The sequence below is a fragment of the Galeopterus variegatus genome, unplaced genomic scaffold (genome assembly GCF_000696425.1).
Source record: "Galeopterus variegatus unplaced genomic scaffold, G_variegatus-3.0.2 Scaffold9091, whole genome shotgun sequence".
NCBI lineage: Eukaryota > Metazoa > Chordata > Mammalia > Dermoptera > Cynocephalidae > Galeopterus > Galeopterus variegatus.
In genome coordinates, this window is record NW_007735202.1 from 76084 (window position 1) to 93687 (window position 17604).

Below are 17604 nucleotides of genomic sequence, written 5' to 3' on the forward strand. Positions count from 1 at the left end.
TCTTTTCATCACATAACTTATACTATGGAGCAAGCGTGTTTTCTACACTTTGGTGAATTGTCAAACTCCTTTCTAAGTTTGGATCAGCTTTCGACATTATATCCTTTGCACTTTTACTGTCACAAAGCATCACCCAAGAATTCCTCTGATGTGAAGTTTTTTGCTGGCGTCACTTCCCTCTGTGACATTTTTATCCTTTTTGTCACTACTGCTTTCCTCATTTGTATCAAAAAGCTCACCTTTAGAAGTAAATATAACTTTTTTTTTTTGGCCCTTTAGGGAGCCATTCAGGGTCCTGAAGAGTTTGTGGAGGGAATGGCACTAGGACTTAAGGCACTAGTTGGTGGAGCTGTTGGTAAGAAACAGAATACCTACCAAGTATTATTGTGCTAGAAGGTAATGACATATTTGCTTTTATTAATGATATTATAACTTCCGTTAGGTGGATTAGCTGGTGCTGCCTCCAAAATCACTGGTGCTATGGCTAAAGGAGTAGCAGCTATGACTATGGATGAAGACTACCAGCAGAAGAGGAGAGAAGCCATGAATAAGCAACCAGCTGGTCTTAGAGAAGGCATCACTCGTGGAGGGAAAGGCTTAGTTTCTGTAAGAAATTTCACAGGGTTGTGAACATTTTAGAAAATATATTTTAAACCCACATTCTATGACTAAGGAAACAGACATATAACTCTCACTTCTTAAATTATTATGAGGAGTCTTCAAAAAGTTCATGGAAAGATTTGTATTATCTGTTGATTCTATTTTTCTCTGAACTTTTGCCATACCCTGTATTTGAATGTTGTAAGAGCAGTGGGTGGTGACATAGAAAGTTTGTCAGTAGCCTCCAGAAACATTCTGTTTAAATAAAATACTTAGGAAATATATTAATTCTTGGGGCATATAAAAAGCAGAACTCTATTCTTTTTTGTAAGCCAGACTTGGTTCTTCTAGCCATTATGTGAAAGTACTGTAAATTTGTAATTGTGCTTTCTTTCTCTCTAGGGTTTTGTAAGTGGCATAACAGGAATTGTTACAAAACCAATCAAAGGCAAGTATAGTAGTTCCTTTGGGTGAGGTATCACCAGGTCTTTCACAAGTTTATTGTGTTTTCGTTCCTGATCCAATTGTCTAAAACTTTATCTTTTTTCTTTCTAGGAGCTCAAAAAGAAGGAGCAGCTGGTTTCTTTAAAGGTGTTGGGAAAGGTTTAGTTGGAGCAGTGGCGAGACCAACTGGAGGCATCATAGACATGGCTAGTAGTACATTTCAGGGAATAAAAAGGTAAATTCTCATTGATGTAAGATATGAATAAAATGTTTAAGCCATGAGAAATGAAATATATCTGCTGTTTGGATTTGTACTTATTTATAGTTTTAGTCTGTCTTGTGCTACTGTAACAGAATACCACAGACTGGATAATTTATAACAAAAGAATTTTATTGGCTCATGTTTTTGAAGTCTGAGAAGTCCAACACCAAGGGACTTCATCTCATGAGGGCCTTCTTGCTATATCATTTCATGGCAGAATGGCAAAGAGGGCAAGAGAGAAGGAGAAAAAGGGACCAAACTTGCCTTTTATAATGAACCCACTCCTGAGATAACAACATTAATCCATTCACAGTGGTGGAGCCTTCATGGTTCATGGTCTGATCACCTCTGATTAGGCCCCACCTCCCAACGCTGTTGCATTGGGGATTAAGTTTTCAACACATACTTTTCAGGAGACAAATTGAAAGTAGCAGTTAGAACACTACAATATGGCAGATTGCATATGATTTTCCTAATTCCTTTTGATAATTTTTAAGTTGCTGCTGTTATGTCATTTCAGCTTTATAGAGATTTCCTTTATTTGTCATTCATTTCCAGCATCTTTGCAAGTTAAGCAACTTTTCAGTTATCTTAGTTGAAATATATTAATGCTAAATGTCATTTATAAAATTAGCAAGTATAATATTTCGTCTCCTTTTTTGAGAAATAAAGAGTGGCATTTTATAGTCCTTGGTTCAAACTCAGTTTGTCTTCATCCTGCCTTTATGATCTTCGTTTGTTATAAAACTGTTACAGTAGTTCCCCCTTTATCTGTGGGGTATACATTCCAAGACCCCCAACGGATGCCCAAAACAGCAGATAGAACCCTACCTATACTATGTTTTTTCCTATATGTACATACTTTTGATGAAGTTTAATTTACAAATTAGGCACAGTAAGAGATTAACAACAATAACTAATAAAATAGAACAATTATAAAAATATACTGGAATAATTCAAGTAGAATTACTTGAACACAAGCAATGTGATATTGTAATAGTCAGTTTGATCACAGAGACAGCTACTGAGTAATGGGCAAATAACACAGACAGTGTGGATACAAGGGACAGAGGGATGATTCACATCTCGGCCAGGACAGAGCAGGACAGTGTGAGATCTCATCATGATACTCAGAATGGTGCACAATTTAAAACGTACAAATTGTTTGTGGAATTTTCCATTTAATATTTTCAGACCACAGGTAAACTGAAACCACAGAAAGCAAAAAAACCTCAGAGAAGTGGGGGACTACTGTATATACATTCCCTCTCTTTCTCTTAATTTGTTCAAGTAATTTTAATACACATTCTCTCTTCTTCCAAATTAAATTTAGCTTAAGACTGAAATTTAGTAGTTGTATTATTATTACTTCTGTTCTAAAAATTATAACACATACTACAGATGATTAAGTTTATGCTAATAAGACCTAACTTAGAAAGTTAAGTGGATGGCTTTCTCCCTAGTCTTTTTCCTTTGTATTTTCTCTTGCATCCTGCCATTTAAGGATAAGTATTTTTATTGTATGAGCTGTTGCTTTTAAGTCAGTATTTCATACTTGTTATTATAATTGGGTATTTCTGTTTTTGTAATTTAGAATTAAGATGGGGGAAAAGGGATCAGTCTCCTCTACCTGTAACTTTAGTTTTATAAATATGTGTTGAGTCACAGTCATTAGAGAAGCTCCAAAGTCAATGAAACGTAAGAGATTCAAAACATATGAAGAGCTATGCAGGCTTCTTTCCAGAGCTGCTAGAATTGCCTTCCATTTATTTCTACCCAGCTGCATCATCTTTAAGGATTGAGGGCAAAATAAAACATATTTAGAAAAAAAATAATAATAATGGGCCGGCCCGGTGGTGCACTGCTATAGTGCGCCGCTTGGGAAGCGCGGCGGCGCTCCCGCCGAGGGTTCGGATCCCACATACAGACCGGTTCCCGCTCACTGGCTGAGCGAGGCGCGGGAGCAACACCGAGGGCTGCGATCCCGTTGCCGGTCCCGGTCCGGTACGGGGGCGACACTGAGGGTTGCGATCCATTGCCGGACATGGAAAAAGACACACACACACAAAAAAAAGAAAAAAAATAATAAAGACTAAAAACTCTTAAAGGATGTACTTTTAAAGAAGAACAAAAAAAAAAGAAAAAAAATAATAAAGACTAAAAACTCTTAAAGGATGTACTTTTAAAGAAGAACACTGAAACCAAAAGGAAGAATAGGTTGCAAAGGTGAAAATACAAATTGGTGGATAAATCTAATTGAGCTATATGAAAACAACATTATTAAACAACAAGCAAAGTTATTAAAAAATAAAACGCAATTTGGGAAGGGAATGATTGACATAAGCATTCTAATATATTTTTTGTGAAGAGGATATACTTACTAATATTAGGTGAAACACAGGCCAAAAAAAGCATTATTTGGGATAAATAAGGTAATTAGCTAATGAGTAAAAAAAATCAAGAAGATAACAATTTTGAACTTACTGTAAGTTCACAAAATAGCCTCAATTTTTATAAAGCAAAAATTGACAATGTGTAAGAACTTCCCAAATATATAATAGTGGTGGAAGAATAACTGATAGATCAGGAAGACAAAATTAAAGTAAGTAAATAGATTATTTGAACACAATTAACAAGCTGTCTGATAAGCACATATAAATATTTCTTGACTCAACACTTTTTAGGGAGCATCTTCTATGATCTAGACACAGTTCTAATCACTTGAAGAATCAGCAGTGAACCCAATTGTCAGAATTCCTGTCTTCATACAACTTACGTTCTAGTGGGAGAGTAATATGCAAAAATAAGTAGCTAGTAAATATATGATATGCCAAATGGTAAAAAATGCTGTGAAGAAAAATAAGGCAGATTAAAGGAGATAAGAAACAAAGAGGTAGGGAGGAAGGTTGCTATTTTATATAAATATGTTCAGGGATGCTTCACTGGTAAGATTACATTTGAGGAAAGACCGGAAAGAAGTAAGGGAGTGAGCCATGTGAGAAGAACATCCCAGGCAGAAGGAACAGCAAGTAAAAAGTGCACATGCAGGAGTATGCTTGGCCTATTTGAGGAGCAGCAAGACCAGTGTGCCTAGAGTAGAGAGAAAAGATGATATCCGGGAATAAGCAAGGAGAAAAGAAAGGTGATGTCCGGAAATAAGCAGGGGATCAGATCACATAGAGCTTGGCAAGCCACTGGTAAGAACTGGCTTTTTCTTAACTAAGATGAGAAGCTATTGGAAGGTTTTGAACCAGAGGAGTGATGTGAGCTGGCTGCTATGCTGAGAATAAACCACAGGGGGGATCAGGGCTGAAAACAGTGGAGCACTTATGAGGCTTTTTGTTGTAATCCTGGTTAGAGATGATCATCATTTGACTGTTATAGTGCTTGAGGTTGTAAGAGGTCATGTTCTGCATGTATTTTGAAGATAGTGACAGATTACCTGAAAAATTGGTTGTGGGATATGAAACAGATAATCATCAAGGATAATTCTAAAGTTTTTGTCAAAACCACTGGAAGGATGGGGTTGTCATTTCTTTTAGAGAAAGAAGAAATTAAAAAGTTTTGTTTTAAATATATTAAGCTTAAAACATCTCTTAGACATCCAAATGGAGACATCAAGTAGTTGTTGAGTGCAGGAGTCTAAAGTTTAAGAGACAGGTCCAAAGTAGAGTTAAAAATTTGAGATTTATGAGCCTACAATAGAGTGTTTAAAACCATGAGATTGGATGAGATCCCCCTAGGAAATGAGAATGGAAAAGAGAAAAAAGAGGTCCAGGGATTTGGCACTTAGGCACACCAACAGTTAGAAATTGGGGAAAATGGGAAAGACCCAGCAAAGGAGCTTAAAAGGAATGCTATTAAAGTAAGGAGGATAATCACGAAAGTGGTGTTCCAGAAGCCAAGAAACAGACAATCCAGCTTATACTATTAAGAAAAAAGAGAAATTGCTCCTCCCCATTTATCTTACATGAAGATGTTGTAAGTTTGATGTGAAAATCAGAAGTAGGACTTTCAACAGAGGAATTGTTACCCCCTCCTTATCTTTGCAGTCCCCTCTGCTTAGTATACTCTTCCACCAGTTGTCAGTATGGCTCACTTCCTTTATTTAAAAGATATCTTCGTAGTGAGACTTTCTATGACTACTCTAAAATTTTAATTTATCCCTCACCCTCGTCCCAGATGCTTCATATTTCTCTTCACTCCTTTGTTTTATTTTACCTTGTTTATTTGTCTCTCCTGCTAGAATGTAAATTCCATGAACACAGTGGCTTTTGTTTTCTGCAGCACTTAGAACATTGCTTGACGTGATAGTCTTTTTTTTGTTGTTAATTATATATTTACATTCAGTTGTAGGAGATAATGCAGAGAGATCCCTTGTACAATGTGTTATGTTTTCTATGTACACTATAACAAATTACCACAAACTCAGTGGCTTAAAAAACAGAAGTTTATTTTCTCACACCTCTGGAGGCCAGAGGTCTGAAATCAAGGTGTCAACAGGGCCACCCATGTTCCCTTTGGAGGGAAGTAATTTGTTTCTTGCCTCTTCAGCTTTCAGTGGCTGCAGGGATTTCTTGGTTTGTGGCTTTAATGTCTGCCTTCATCTTCGTATTGCCTTTCCCTTTGTGTGTCTAATCTCTCTCTCTGCCTCTTTTTTATGAGGACACTTGTGACATTTAGGGCCTGTCTGGATAATCTAGGATAATCTCCTCATCTCAAAATTCTTAATTTAATCACCAGTAGGCATCACAACATAAGGTAATGCTACATTTAGGGCCTGTCTGGATAATCTAGGATTATCTCCTCATCTCAAAATTCTTAATTTAATCACCAGTAGGCATCACAACATAAGGTAATGCTCACAGGTTCCAAGGATTAGAACCTGGCATCTTTGGGAACCACCATGCAGGCTACTATATATACTTTGCCCATGTTCTACAGTAGTAACATTTTACAAAAGTGTAGTGTACTATCATAACCAGAATATTGACATTGATACAATCCACTGATCTTATTCAGATTTTCCCAGTTTTACTTATACTTATTTGCTTATATATGTGGTAATGCTATTCAGCTTTTTCACTTGGTGGAAGTTTGTGTATCCATCAGCATAGTCAAGATACTAAATAGTTCTAGCCCCACAAAAATCCTTCCCATTGCTCTTTTATAACCATATCCACCCTCTCCCACATACCCCCTGTAATCAAAAATGCTGCTTTAATGCTGCTCTGAACTAATATAGTAGTTCTTAAATTGAGATATAATTCAGATATATAAAAGTCACCATTTTAAAGTGTACATTTCATTAGTTTTTAGTATAGTCACAGATTGTTCAGCCATCACCACTATCTAATTCCAGAACATTTTCATCACCCCAAAAACAAACCTCATTCTTGTAGACATGTAGACAATCACTCCCCTTTTCTTCCCTCCCCTCAGCTAATAGCTACCATTATTCTTTCTATCTCTATGGATTTTCCTATTCTGGACATTACGTAAATGGAATTATGTAATGTGTGGTCTCTTGTAGCTGGCTTCTTTCACCTAGTATTATATTTTCAAAGTTCATCCATGTTGTAACATAAAAGAGAACTTCATTCCTTTTTATGGCTGAGTTATATTCCATGGTGTGCATGTACCATCTTTGATTATCTGTTCATCAGCTGATGGACATTTAGGTTTTGTTCACTTTTTGGCTGCAAAGAACATTCGTGCACAGGTTTTTGTGTGGACATGTTTTCAGTATTCTTAAGTATATATTTAGAAGTGAAATTGCTGAGCAAGCATGGTCACTGTATGTCTAACTTTTTTAAGAGCTGCCAAACTGTTTCCCACAGCAGTTGTACCATTTTACATCCCACTAGCAAAGTAGAAGTTTTGGATTTCTTCATATCCTCTCTAACACTTGTTACTTTCCATTGCTTTTTTTCAACAGCTAACCTATTGGGTGTAAAGTGATAGCTTATTGAGGTTTTGATTTGTATTTCTTTAATGCCCAGTGATGTTGAGCATCTTTTCATATGCTTATTGGTATATCTTTGTATATCTTTCCTGGAGAAAAGTCTGTTTAGATCCTTTTTCTATTTTTTAATTGGATTGGTTGTCTCTATTGTTGAGTTGTAAGATGTTCTTTATATATTCTGTGCTATGGGTTGAATTGTGTCCCCCAAAGATTCATGTATTAATCCCCACTGTAACCGTTTTGAGAGTGGGAAATCCTATTATGGTAATTGAAAGGTGGGGCCTTTAAGAGGTGATTAGATTTTGAGAACTTTGCCCTTGTGAATGGATTGATCCATTCGTGGACTAATGGGTATGGTTCTGATGGCTTTGAAAGGAGAGCAAGTGAGGAGACTAGCCCTCACTTGCTCAGCCATTCTCACGATGTGATACTCTGTGTCACTGTAGAGCCACCACCAAGAACAAAGCCCTCACCAAGTGTATTCTCTGGACTTTGGACTTCCCAGCCTCTGAAACTGTAAAATAAACTGTTTCTTTATAAATTACCCAGTTTCAGGTATTCTAAGCAGCAAAAACGGACTAATGTATTATGAAAACTCAACACTGTTTTCTTCTATTTGTGTGTTGTCTTTTAATTTCCTTTATAGTATTTTTTGATAAAGTCCAAATAATCTGTTTCTTCCTTGGTTACTTATGCTTTTGGTGTCATATCTAAGAAAGCATTACCTAGTCAAAGTCATGAAGATTTACACCTATATTTTCTTCTGAGTTATAGTTTCAACTCTTAAGTTTAGGTCTTTGATCCATTTTGATTAATTTTTGTATATGTTGAGAGGTTGGATCCAAATTTGTTATTTTGCATATACATATCCAGTTGTTTTAGCACCATTTATTGAAAACACTATTCTTTTGCCATTGAATGGTCTTGGCGCCCTTTTCAAAAATCAGTTGACTGTAAATTTGAGGACTTATTTCTGAACTCTTAATTCTGTTCCATTGATCTATATGTCTGTCCTAATGCCAGTAATACACTGTGTTGACTACTATAGCTTTGTAGTAGGTTTTGAAATGAGGGAGTGTGAGTCCTCTACCTTTGTTCTTTTTCAAGATTGTTGGGGTATTCTTTGAGTCACTTGAATTTCCATATGAATTTTAGAATCAGTTTGTCAATTTCTGCAGAAAAGGCAGCTGGGATTTTGATATGGATTGCATTAAATCTGTACGTCAATTTTGGGAGTATTGTACATCAATTTGGAGAGTATAGGCAGTATCAAGTCTTCCAGTCTATGAAGCTGTATGTCTCTCCATTTAGAGTTGATCCTGAACAACACAGGTTTGAACTCAACAGGTCCACTTATATGTGGAATTTTTTCAGCCAACCATGGATTAAAAATATAGTATTCACAGAATGCAGAACCCATGAACACAGAGGGCCAACTTTTCATAAACATGGGTTCCATAGGGCCAAATGCAAGAATTGTCAATGGATTTTAGTATGTGCAGGGAGTTCTGGAACCAATTTCCTTTATACCAAGGAATGACTGTATTTAGGTCTTTAATTGCTTTTAATAGTAATCTGTAGTTTTTAGTGTGCAAGTCTTATACTTCTTTTTTAAAATTTATTCCCAAGTGTTTTTTTGTTTGTTTTTGGTAGCTGGCCAGTACAGGGATCAAACCCTGGACATAAGAATTATCAGCACTACACTCTAACCAACTGAGCTAACCAGCCAACTATTCTTAAATCTTTTATTTTTGATGTTCTAATTTCATTTTGGATTGTTCTATACACTGCTAATGTATAAAAGTATAACTGGTTTTTGTATAGTGATCTTGTATTCTGCAACCTTACCAAACTTATTAGCTCTAACATTTGTTTTGTGGATTCTTTTATACATATATATGTATAAAAGACCTATATATGCGTATGTGTGTGTATATATATGGTCATATCATCTGAGAATGAGAATAGAGGTAGTTTTACTTCTTTCTTTCTGATCTGGATGCCTTTTGTTTCTTTTTCTTGCCTAATTGCCCTGGCTAGAACCTCTAGTACAGTGTCAACTAGAAGTGCTAAGAGCAGACATGCCTGCCTTGCTCCTGATCTTAGGAGAAAAGCTTTCAAACTTTCACTTTTAAGTATGATGTTAGCTGTGGGTTTTTCTTAGATGTCCTTTATCATAATGGTTGAGGAGTTTCTTTCTGTTCCTAGTTTTTTGAATGTCTTTGTTGTGAAAGGGTTTTAGATTTTATCAAATGCTTTTTCTGCACTTGAGGAGATAATTGTTTTTCCCTTTGTTTTATTAATATAGTATATTACGTTAATTGATTCATATGTTGAACCAATATTGCATACTTGATGTATTACAATTACCACTTGGACATGATAAATAATCCTTTTTATATTTTGCTGGACTTAGTTTGATAGTTTTTTGTTGAAATTTTTTGCATATATATTCATAGGGATATTGGTATAGTATATTACGTTAATTGATTCATATGTTGAACCAATATTGCATACTTGAGGTATTACAATTACCACTTGGACATGATAAATAATCCTTTTTATATTTTGATGGACTTAGTTTGATAGTTTTTTGTTGAAATTTTTTGCATATATATTCATAGGGATATTGGTCTATGGTTTTCTTGTGATGTGTTTGCCTGGTTTTGGTATCAGTGTAATATTTTTGTCACAGACTGATTTAAGGAAGTGTTCCCTCCTCTTCAGTTTTTTGCAAGAATTTGTGGAACACTGCTGTTATTTTTTCTTTAAACATTTGTTAAAATTTATCAGTGAAGCCATCTGGTTCTGACTTTTTTTTCTGGTAAGTTTTTAAATTACTAATTCAGCCTCTTTACTTGATATAGGTCTACTCAGATTGTCTGTTTCTTGAGTTGGTTTCAGTAGTTTTTATCTTTCTAGGAATTTGTCCAGTTTATCTAGATTTTCTAATTTGTCAACCTTTCTTCATAGTATTCCTTTATAAATTCTTCTTATTTTTGTAAAGTTAGTAGTTGTGTTCACTCTTTCTTTCCTGATATTAGTAATTTGAGTCTTCTGTCTTTTTCTTTGTCAGTCTGACTAATGGCTTGTCATTTTTGTTAACCTTTTCAGAGAACCAATTTTTGGTTTCACTGATTCTTGTTATTTTTCTATTCTCTATTTCATTTATCTTTGTTCTAATCTTTATTATTTCCTTCCTTCCACTAGCTTTGGGTTTAGTGTGCTTTTCTTTTTCTAGTTTCTCAAGGTATGAAGTTATATTATTGATTTCAGATCTTTCTTCTTTAATGTAGGCGTTCACATCTATAAACTTCTCTCTGCGCATTACCTTTGCTACATCTCATAAGTTTTGGTATATTGGTTTTTGTTTTTATTCCTCTCAAAGTAGTGAATTTTCCTTGGTGTTTCTTCTTTGACCTTTTGGTATTTAGGCTTCTGTTGTTGAATTTACACAATTTTTAAAATTTCTCATATTTCCTTCTTTTATAGATTTCTACTTTTATTTCATGTGGACAGATAACGTACTTGTATGTTTCTAATACTTTTATGTTTATTGAGACATGTTTTATGGCCTGATATAAAGTCTATCCTGAAGAACGTTGCATGTACACTTGAGGAGACTATGACATATTCTGCTGTTGTTGAGTCTAGTGTTCTATAGATGTCTATTAGGTCTAGTTGAATTATAGTGCTGTTCAAGTCTTCTGTTTCCTTACCGATCTTCTGTCTAGTTGGTATCCATTATTGAAAGTAGGATGTTGAAATCTTCAACTATTATTGTTGAATTGTCCTTTTTGCTTTTAAATTTTGTCAATTTTTGCTTTATGTTTTGGAGGCTCTTTTGTTAAGTGCCTACATGTTTATAATTTTTATATCTTCTTGATGGGTTGACCCTTTTCTCATACTAAAATATCCTTCTTTGTGTCTAATAAGAAATTTTTGTTTTAAGGCTATTTCTGGTATTAGTATAGCCATTCTGGGTCTCTTTTAGTTACTGTTTACATGGCATCATCTTTTTTTCATCTTTTTACTTTCAACCTATTTATGTCTTTGACTCTAAAGTGAATCTCTTGTGGGCAGCATGTAGATGGATCATGGCTTTTATTCATCTTGCTTTTAATTGGAGAATTTATCCATATGTGTGTGCCTGTATGTGTGGACACATTTTGTGGTCTTAATAAATATTTGTTGAATGTGTGATGTTTGTTGAATGAACAAACAAACAAATAAATGGACCATTTTCACTTACGATCATACAGGCAAAAATGTTAAATAAAATATTACCATACTAAATTCAACAATGTGTGTATATGTTTAAATAATACACATCAAGCCCCCATAGGAATGTAAGGAATGTGTGAGCATTTGAACGTTAGAAAACTGTGTAGTGTGATTTATAACATTAACATATTGAATAAGGTATATGATCACAGAAATGACCAAAAAGAAATTCTTATTTAAAAATTTATATTGCTCATTTAAGATTTTCAAAAACAATAACAATAACAAAAAAAGAACTACTAGCAAACTAAGAGTAGAAATTAACTTCCTTGGCTCAATAAAGGATGCCTTTAAAAGACAAAAAAGTGGCTAATATCTATACTGCATGGAGAACTCTCAAAAGCTTTCCCTATGCAGTTAGGAATGAGAAAGGATGCCTACAATCCCCTTTTGATTCTAGCATTATACTGGAAGAACTAGACAACATAATAGGAAAAGAAAAACAAATTAAATTATTAAACTGGACAGGAAGAAGCAATACTGTCATCATTTGCTAGTACTCTGATTATTTTCATAAAGAAGGTCCAAGAGAATCTATTAACAAATGTCTTTATAATTCTACATTTTTCTAGAGAACTTACATTCTTTGTGTCATAAAAACAAATTTAAAAATAGAAAAGTGATATAATATTCTTGTTTAATCTGAAACAAGATTCTCTTTAGTAGTTGCACTTTATAGTGTATTTATGAGTTTTTGTAATGTTTAAAAATTAAGTTATGTTTTTCCCTCCAGAGCTACAGAGACTTCTGAAGTGGAGAGTCTGCGACCTCCTCGGTTCTTTAATGAAGATGGAGTTATCAGACCTTACAGGTTGAGGGATGGTACTGGAAACCAAATGTTACAGGTAAGTGAAAAAGTATCTTATAAATTAAGATTAAATGAGTCAAGATAGGTTTTTTTTAAGTGGCTATTTAATACTTTAAATATATATTAGATTATTTGGGCTTTTATATGTTTTGCTTAATTTTATTTATAAGTTTCTTACATTTAGGTTTTAAAGTACATTTATTTACTATAAGATTTTTTTTTTCTTTTTTGCAGGCATCAAAAAATTTGATATGAAAACAGTTAATGCATGACTTTGCAAGTGAAAGCCAACAGTAGATTTTAGTTTTAAAATGTATAAACTACATACAGCTGTTTCAATATTTTGAATACAAAGAAAAGCTTTTGTACTGGTAACTTTTTAATGAGAATTTTAGTGGATGTGATCTTTTTGTAGGATATTCTTAGTTGTGCCCTGGATTTGTGGGATTTGTTGAAAGCCAGTGTGCCTTATGTACCCTCATAGTTGATGATACTTATTTAGCCAATGAGACCATTTCCTTCAGGTACTTCCAACTGTTTATCAAGTTATTAGTAGCTTTTATAACAGAGATAATCTTCATATCCAATTAGACATGAAAAAGGGAGGGAAAAAACTCAGGAACACTACTATTGCAAATTATTCTTGGATTTTTATGCTTTGCTTTTGAAAATGCTCAAATGATCATGACCCTCTTCCTGATTTATTCTGTTACAGTCTATGGAAAACCTTGTGGAATTTCATAAAAATTGGATTTTTATGAAATCTGGTTTTTTAAAAATCTGGTTAATGTTGTAGGTAACATAGTAATCATATACTAGGCTATACCAGTGTAAAGTCATTCCTGTGCTTCAGATGTAGAGTACCAAGTTAAATCATTTGTTTGAAAACGAAGAGTGATTATGTTGTATAGACTTAAAAATACTCATGGTAATAATAAACTGTTGGAATCTGGAACTTCCTTTATAGCTTTAATATTTTAAATACTGTCATGTTTAAAGTGATTAAGGTAAAGATTTAAAACTTTAAAATTTAATATTGCAGGGCCGGCCCAGTGGCGCACTGGAGAGTGCACCGCTTGGGAGCGCAGCGGCGCTCCCGCCGAGTTTCTCTGAGCCTTCTATCAAATATATTAAAATGTAACCATACAGTTAATGTGTACTGTTTAGTAAAGTGATTTTGTACTGTGTTTAAAATATTTTTAAACCATCAAATAATTGCATATTGGGATAGAACTGGCAATCTATTGAGAGGTTGTGCTCTAAAGGACATATTGTGCAGTCTCTACAATGATAGCTTATCATTTTTAGCAAGGTAGAGAAGTTGCAGAAGTTACCTATGATTGGAATGTATATTTCTACCCGATGGCTGCCTTCCCTTGTTAAAACACAGTTAACATGGTACTAACATTTTACTAGACTGAAAGTTGAATAGTTTTCATATCACCTTTTAAAAAAATCTAAAAATATTTCTTGAAACTATTTTAATAAACTTAGTAGGAAGTAAGAACGAGTAGTGAGGACACTTTAGAAATATATCCTCATTATTATGATACAGATTATGATAAACAAGGAAGCTGTGAGGTACCAAAAATTTCTCATGGTTGATAATTTTATTTCAGTGGCAAGTAAATTTATTCACACTTTCGTTGTTTTTTGAACCTTTAAACTTTGGGGTTTAAGGCATGACCTTTGGAGTATGTATTTTGAAAGATGCATACTATTTTTATTAGGCCAGTCTCAACGTTAATTGCTATAAGAGCGATATAAATGACTTAAACTCACAATCCTTGTCAGCATTACCTGTTTTTTTAGCAAGAGTGTTAAATACAGTACTAGCTGGAATACCTATGGGAATTCACCAGATACCTTGGGACGTTTGCCATTAGCATTATTTTCCTACAGGTGAAAGAAGTGGATTGTTGTTTTGCTGGTTGTAGTGCTTTTTTGAATCAACACTCTATTGTTAGCAAACACTTTAAAGTATAGGAATACCAATACTGTAGAAAATAATTAAATGACATGTAAACTGAATTTAAAATCTCATTTACCTAGACTCTTATTTTGCTTAAAGTGGACTTGAGGATGGTGCCTTAGAAAATGCTGGATTTTCAAATGTTTCTCCTTTTCTCATTTTCTAAAAAAGGTGCTATGATTTCACTAAATTATGTATGCCCATAAGTAATAATTAAATATAAAATACATCCTTTTATTGTGTACCTTTCTATCCAGAAAGTAGCACATTATTATAGTGCTTCCTAGTAGTCAAAGTTGCCTACTAGAGAAATAGAATAATTTTTATGTATTTATAGGATACCTCGTTGGTATTATCAAACCATTTTATACATTGAGTCTGTACCAACCAATAGAGTTTAGTCTTAGGTCTATTAAGTTATGGAATATTATATCCATAATTACAGCCTGAGTTACAGCTGAAAAATCTGCTTTAAAATTATTCTGACTCCTTAAATATTTCATAATTTTACATGTTTTCCAAGCATTTGCCGTACTTAACTAACCTTTGTGCTTCTTTTCTTCCTTTACCATGCTTACAGAAAATTCAGGTCTGCAGGGCGTGGATTATGACTCACAGTAGCAGTAGTGATGAGGATGATGATGAGGATCACTAGGTCTAAACTGTTGAAATGCATATGTTCTTTATCATTTTACTTTGAATGTTTCATTAACATGTTTTGTACAACTGCTTCCATAATGTTCATATGTCACTTTAGAAAGGTAAAATGCTTTTTCCTTTTAAAATGTTTTTCTACACATCTTCATAAAGCAAAATAATTGCATTATTTAAGCACAGAAAAAAATGTATTCTACATCCAAAGTACGGCATATGATATTAATAAATTTGCTTTTATATATTTAGTAATGTTGTATTACACAGTTTGTCTTTAAAGTTAGACTTAAATATATTTTTTAGTGTTCACTAGTTTTATGTTAAATTATCCGCTTATTTATTACAAAATACCTTTTTTAAATGTTCTCTGTAAATTTTCTGAGCTATAATGTAATGCCATTGTATAAAAACAAGAATAGCAATGGTCATTCAATGTTTTGTGTTCATTTAGTGTTTTAAACATTTTTGTCATGTTATTTTAATAATAATAAACTAATATAACTTAAAGCAGTGTCAACTTGTTCAATTCCAAAATTATGTAGATTGAACTACTATTATGAAAAACATTCATTGTCATGAAAAGTTAGTGAAATAATTCATAGTGTGAGAATGAAAACCAATGTTATTTTATTTCATTGATTCACTTTTAATTGTTTCACTTTATATTGATTTTTGTGAAGCAATAACAAAGTTATTTTTTACAATCATTATATGTACTTGTTAGTTTACATATTCATATACTATATCCCTATTATAAAAATGTTATGAATTAATTCAGGACATTAGGAAAATGTTTATGGTAAACATAATTATGTGTCTTTTTTCTGAGTAATATTAGGGAAAATGTCATCTGTGTCTCTGAAAGATCCATGAGCAAATCTATTTTATGTTTTATGTACTGAAGGATTTTTTAAAAAATTTCTACTCAGGGCCGGCCCGGTGGCGCACGAGAGAGTACGCCACTTGGGAGCGCAGCGGCGCTCCCGCTGAGGGTTTGGATCCCATGTGGAGACCGGTTCCCGCTCACTGGTTGAGCGTGGTGCAGGCGCAACACCAAGGGTTGCGATTCCGTTGCCGGTCCCCGGTACGGGCGTGACACCGAGGGTTGCGATCCCGTTGCCGGTCTCCGGTACGGGCGCGACACTGAGGGTTGCGATCCCGTTACCGGTCAGTAAAAAAGACAAAAAGGAAAAAAAAAAATTTCTACTCAGATGAAACTGTCTTATTTCCCTAATATATCAGATGTACTAAATAAAACCCTCTAAAATGTGAATGATTATTAGCAGTTATAGTGTTTAATCCCATATGACTGCTGTGCTTTTGGATCAACAAAGGAACATTTACTTTCACTTATGTTAAGCTCTTTGCTTATATTGAACTTATATTAGATTGTAGTAGATAATTGGCTTAATTGTTGAACTTTTGGCTTAACCGATTTGGCCAGTGATTTCTGAGTTTCTTCTAATTCTTAGGTTTATCAAGCTTTTATTGCTATAAATCATTATGCTCAATGTTCTTTGGAAGTTACTATTTTAGATTGTAAAATATTGAGCTCATCATAAACAAACAGCCCTTGAAATTTCTACCTACCTAGCATTCATTCAAATTGAATAGAAATTAAACAGAAATCAAAGTCATATATACTAGAAATACATAAATGTCAAAGAATTTCTTATTTTCATCACAATAGTATTCTTTTTGGAATAAGTAAATAAAAATGGTGATCATAAAATAGTCACTACTTGTGTCAGAGACTGAATTTATATTTGTCATGTACCAACTGCCATCTTTACCCTTGGCCAGAATCAAACCAAACCTATACCTTCTACTAACTAGAAGCTAGAAAAGAACATAGCCTATTGTTATATGTAATTATTGTGTATGCCAGAGGAAGGAAGGGTCTGGAAATGTCTTCACTGGCTTCTAATGTTCCAACTTTGAGAGAAAATGCTAAACTACTTGTGCACAAGACATTTACTGAGTTTCCTGTGGTTGGTCTGTGACACTTTAATTTTATGGTATGGTTTCATAAAGATGATCTTAATATTCTATTCCTTAAGAATTTATCTGGAAGAAGTTCTGGTTATTTCAGCAGTTGCTTACTATTTTAATGAAAAGAAAATTGGACGTAGGATTACATTTATTTAAAATCTCTTCAATAGTAAAAAGATTTAAAACAATATTCTGGTAACTAGTAAACTTTTAGTAAACTTTTCTCATGTAGTCTTAGGGTTTCATCATTCTTCAGTTTTTAGCCCTTAGAAGTGAAACATGTTCTTTAACAGTATAGTTGCCCTTGTTTTTCTGTTTCTGTTTTTCTGCCACAGTGAAATAATCTTTTCAAACTTCTGTGACCACAGTTATTAATTGTTTTTCCAGTTTTGTGAAAAAATATTTCGTTGCTTTTACTGGAGAAAAAAAATTTTTTTTATTATTATTATTTTTTTTAATTTTATTTTGTCGATATACATTGTGGTTGATTATTGTTGCCCCTTACCAAAACCTCCCTCCCTCCTCCCTTTCCTCCCTCCCTCCCAACAATGTCCTTTCTGTTTGCTTGTCGTATCAACTTCAAGTAATTGTAGTTGTTATATCTTTTACCCCCCCCCCCCCCG

General features: G+C 33.8%; 1 protein-coding gene across 1 annotated transcript in view; it reads left to right on the forward strand.

The window, feature by feature from the left end:
• Positions 1-17604, forward strand: part of LOC103609019 (vacuolar protein sorting-associated protein 13A-like) — a gene marked incomplete at its 5' end in the record, with an annotated part of 117223 nt that overhangs the window by 75433 nt on the left and 24186 nt on the right. The window contains 5 exons of the mRNA XM_008593395.1: positions 280-355; positions 443-606; positions 1003-1048; positions 1156-1279; positions 12289-12400. Coding sequence (XP_008591617.1) covers positions 280-355; positions 443-606; positions 1003-1048; positions 1156-1279; positions 12289-12400 — 522 coding nt within the window. The remainder of the gene's footprint in view (positions 1-279; positions 356-442; positions 607-1002; positions 1049-1155; positions 1280-12288; positions 12401-17604) is intronic.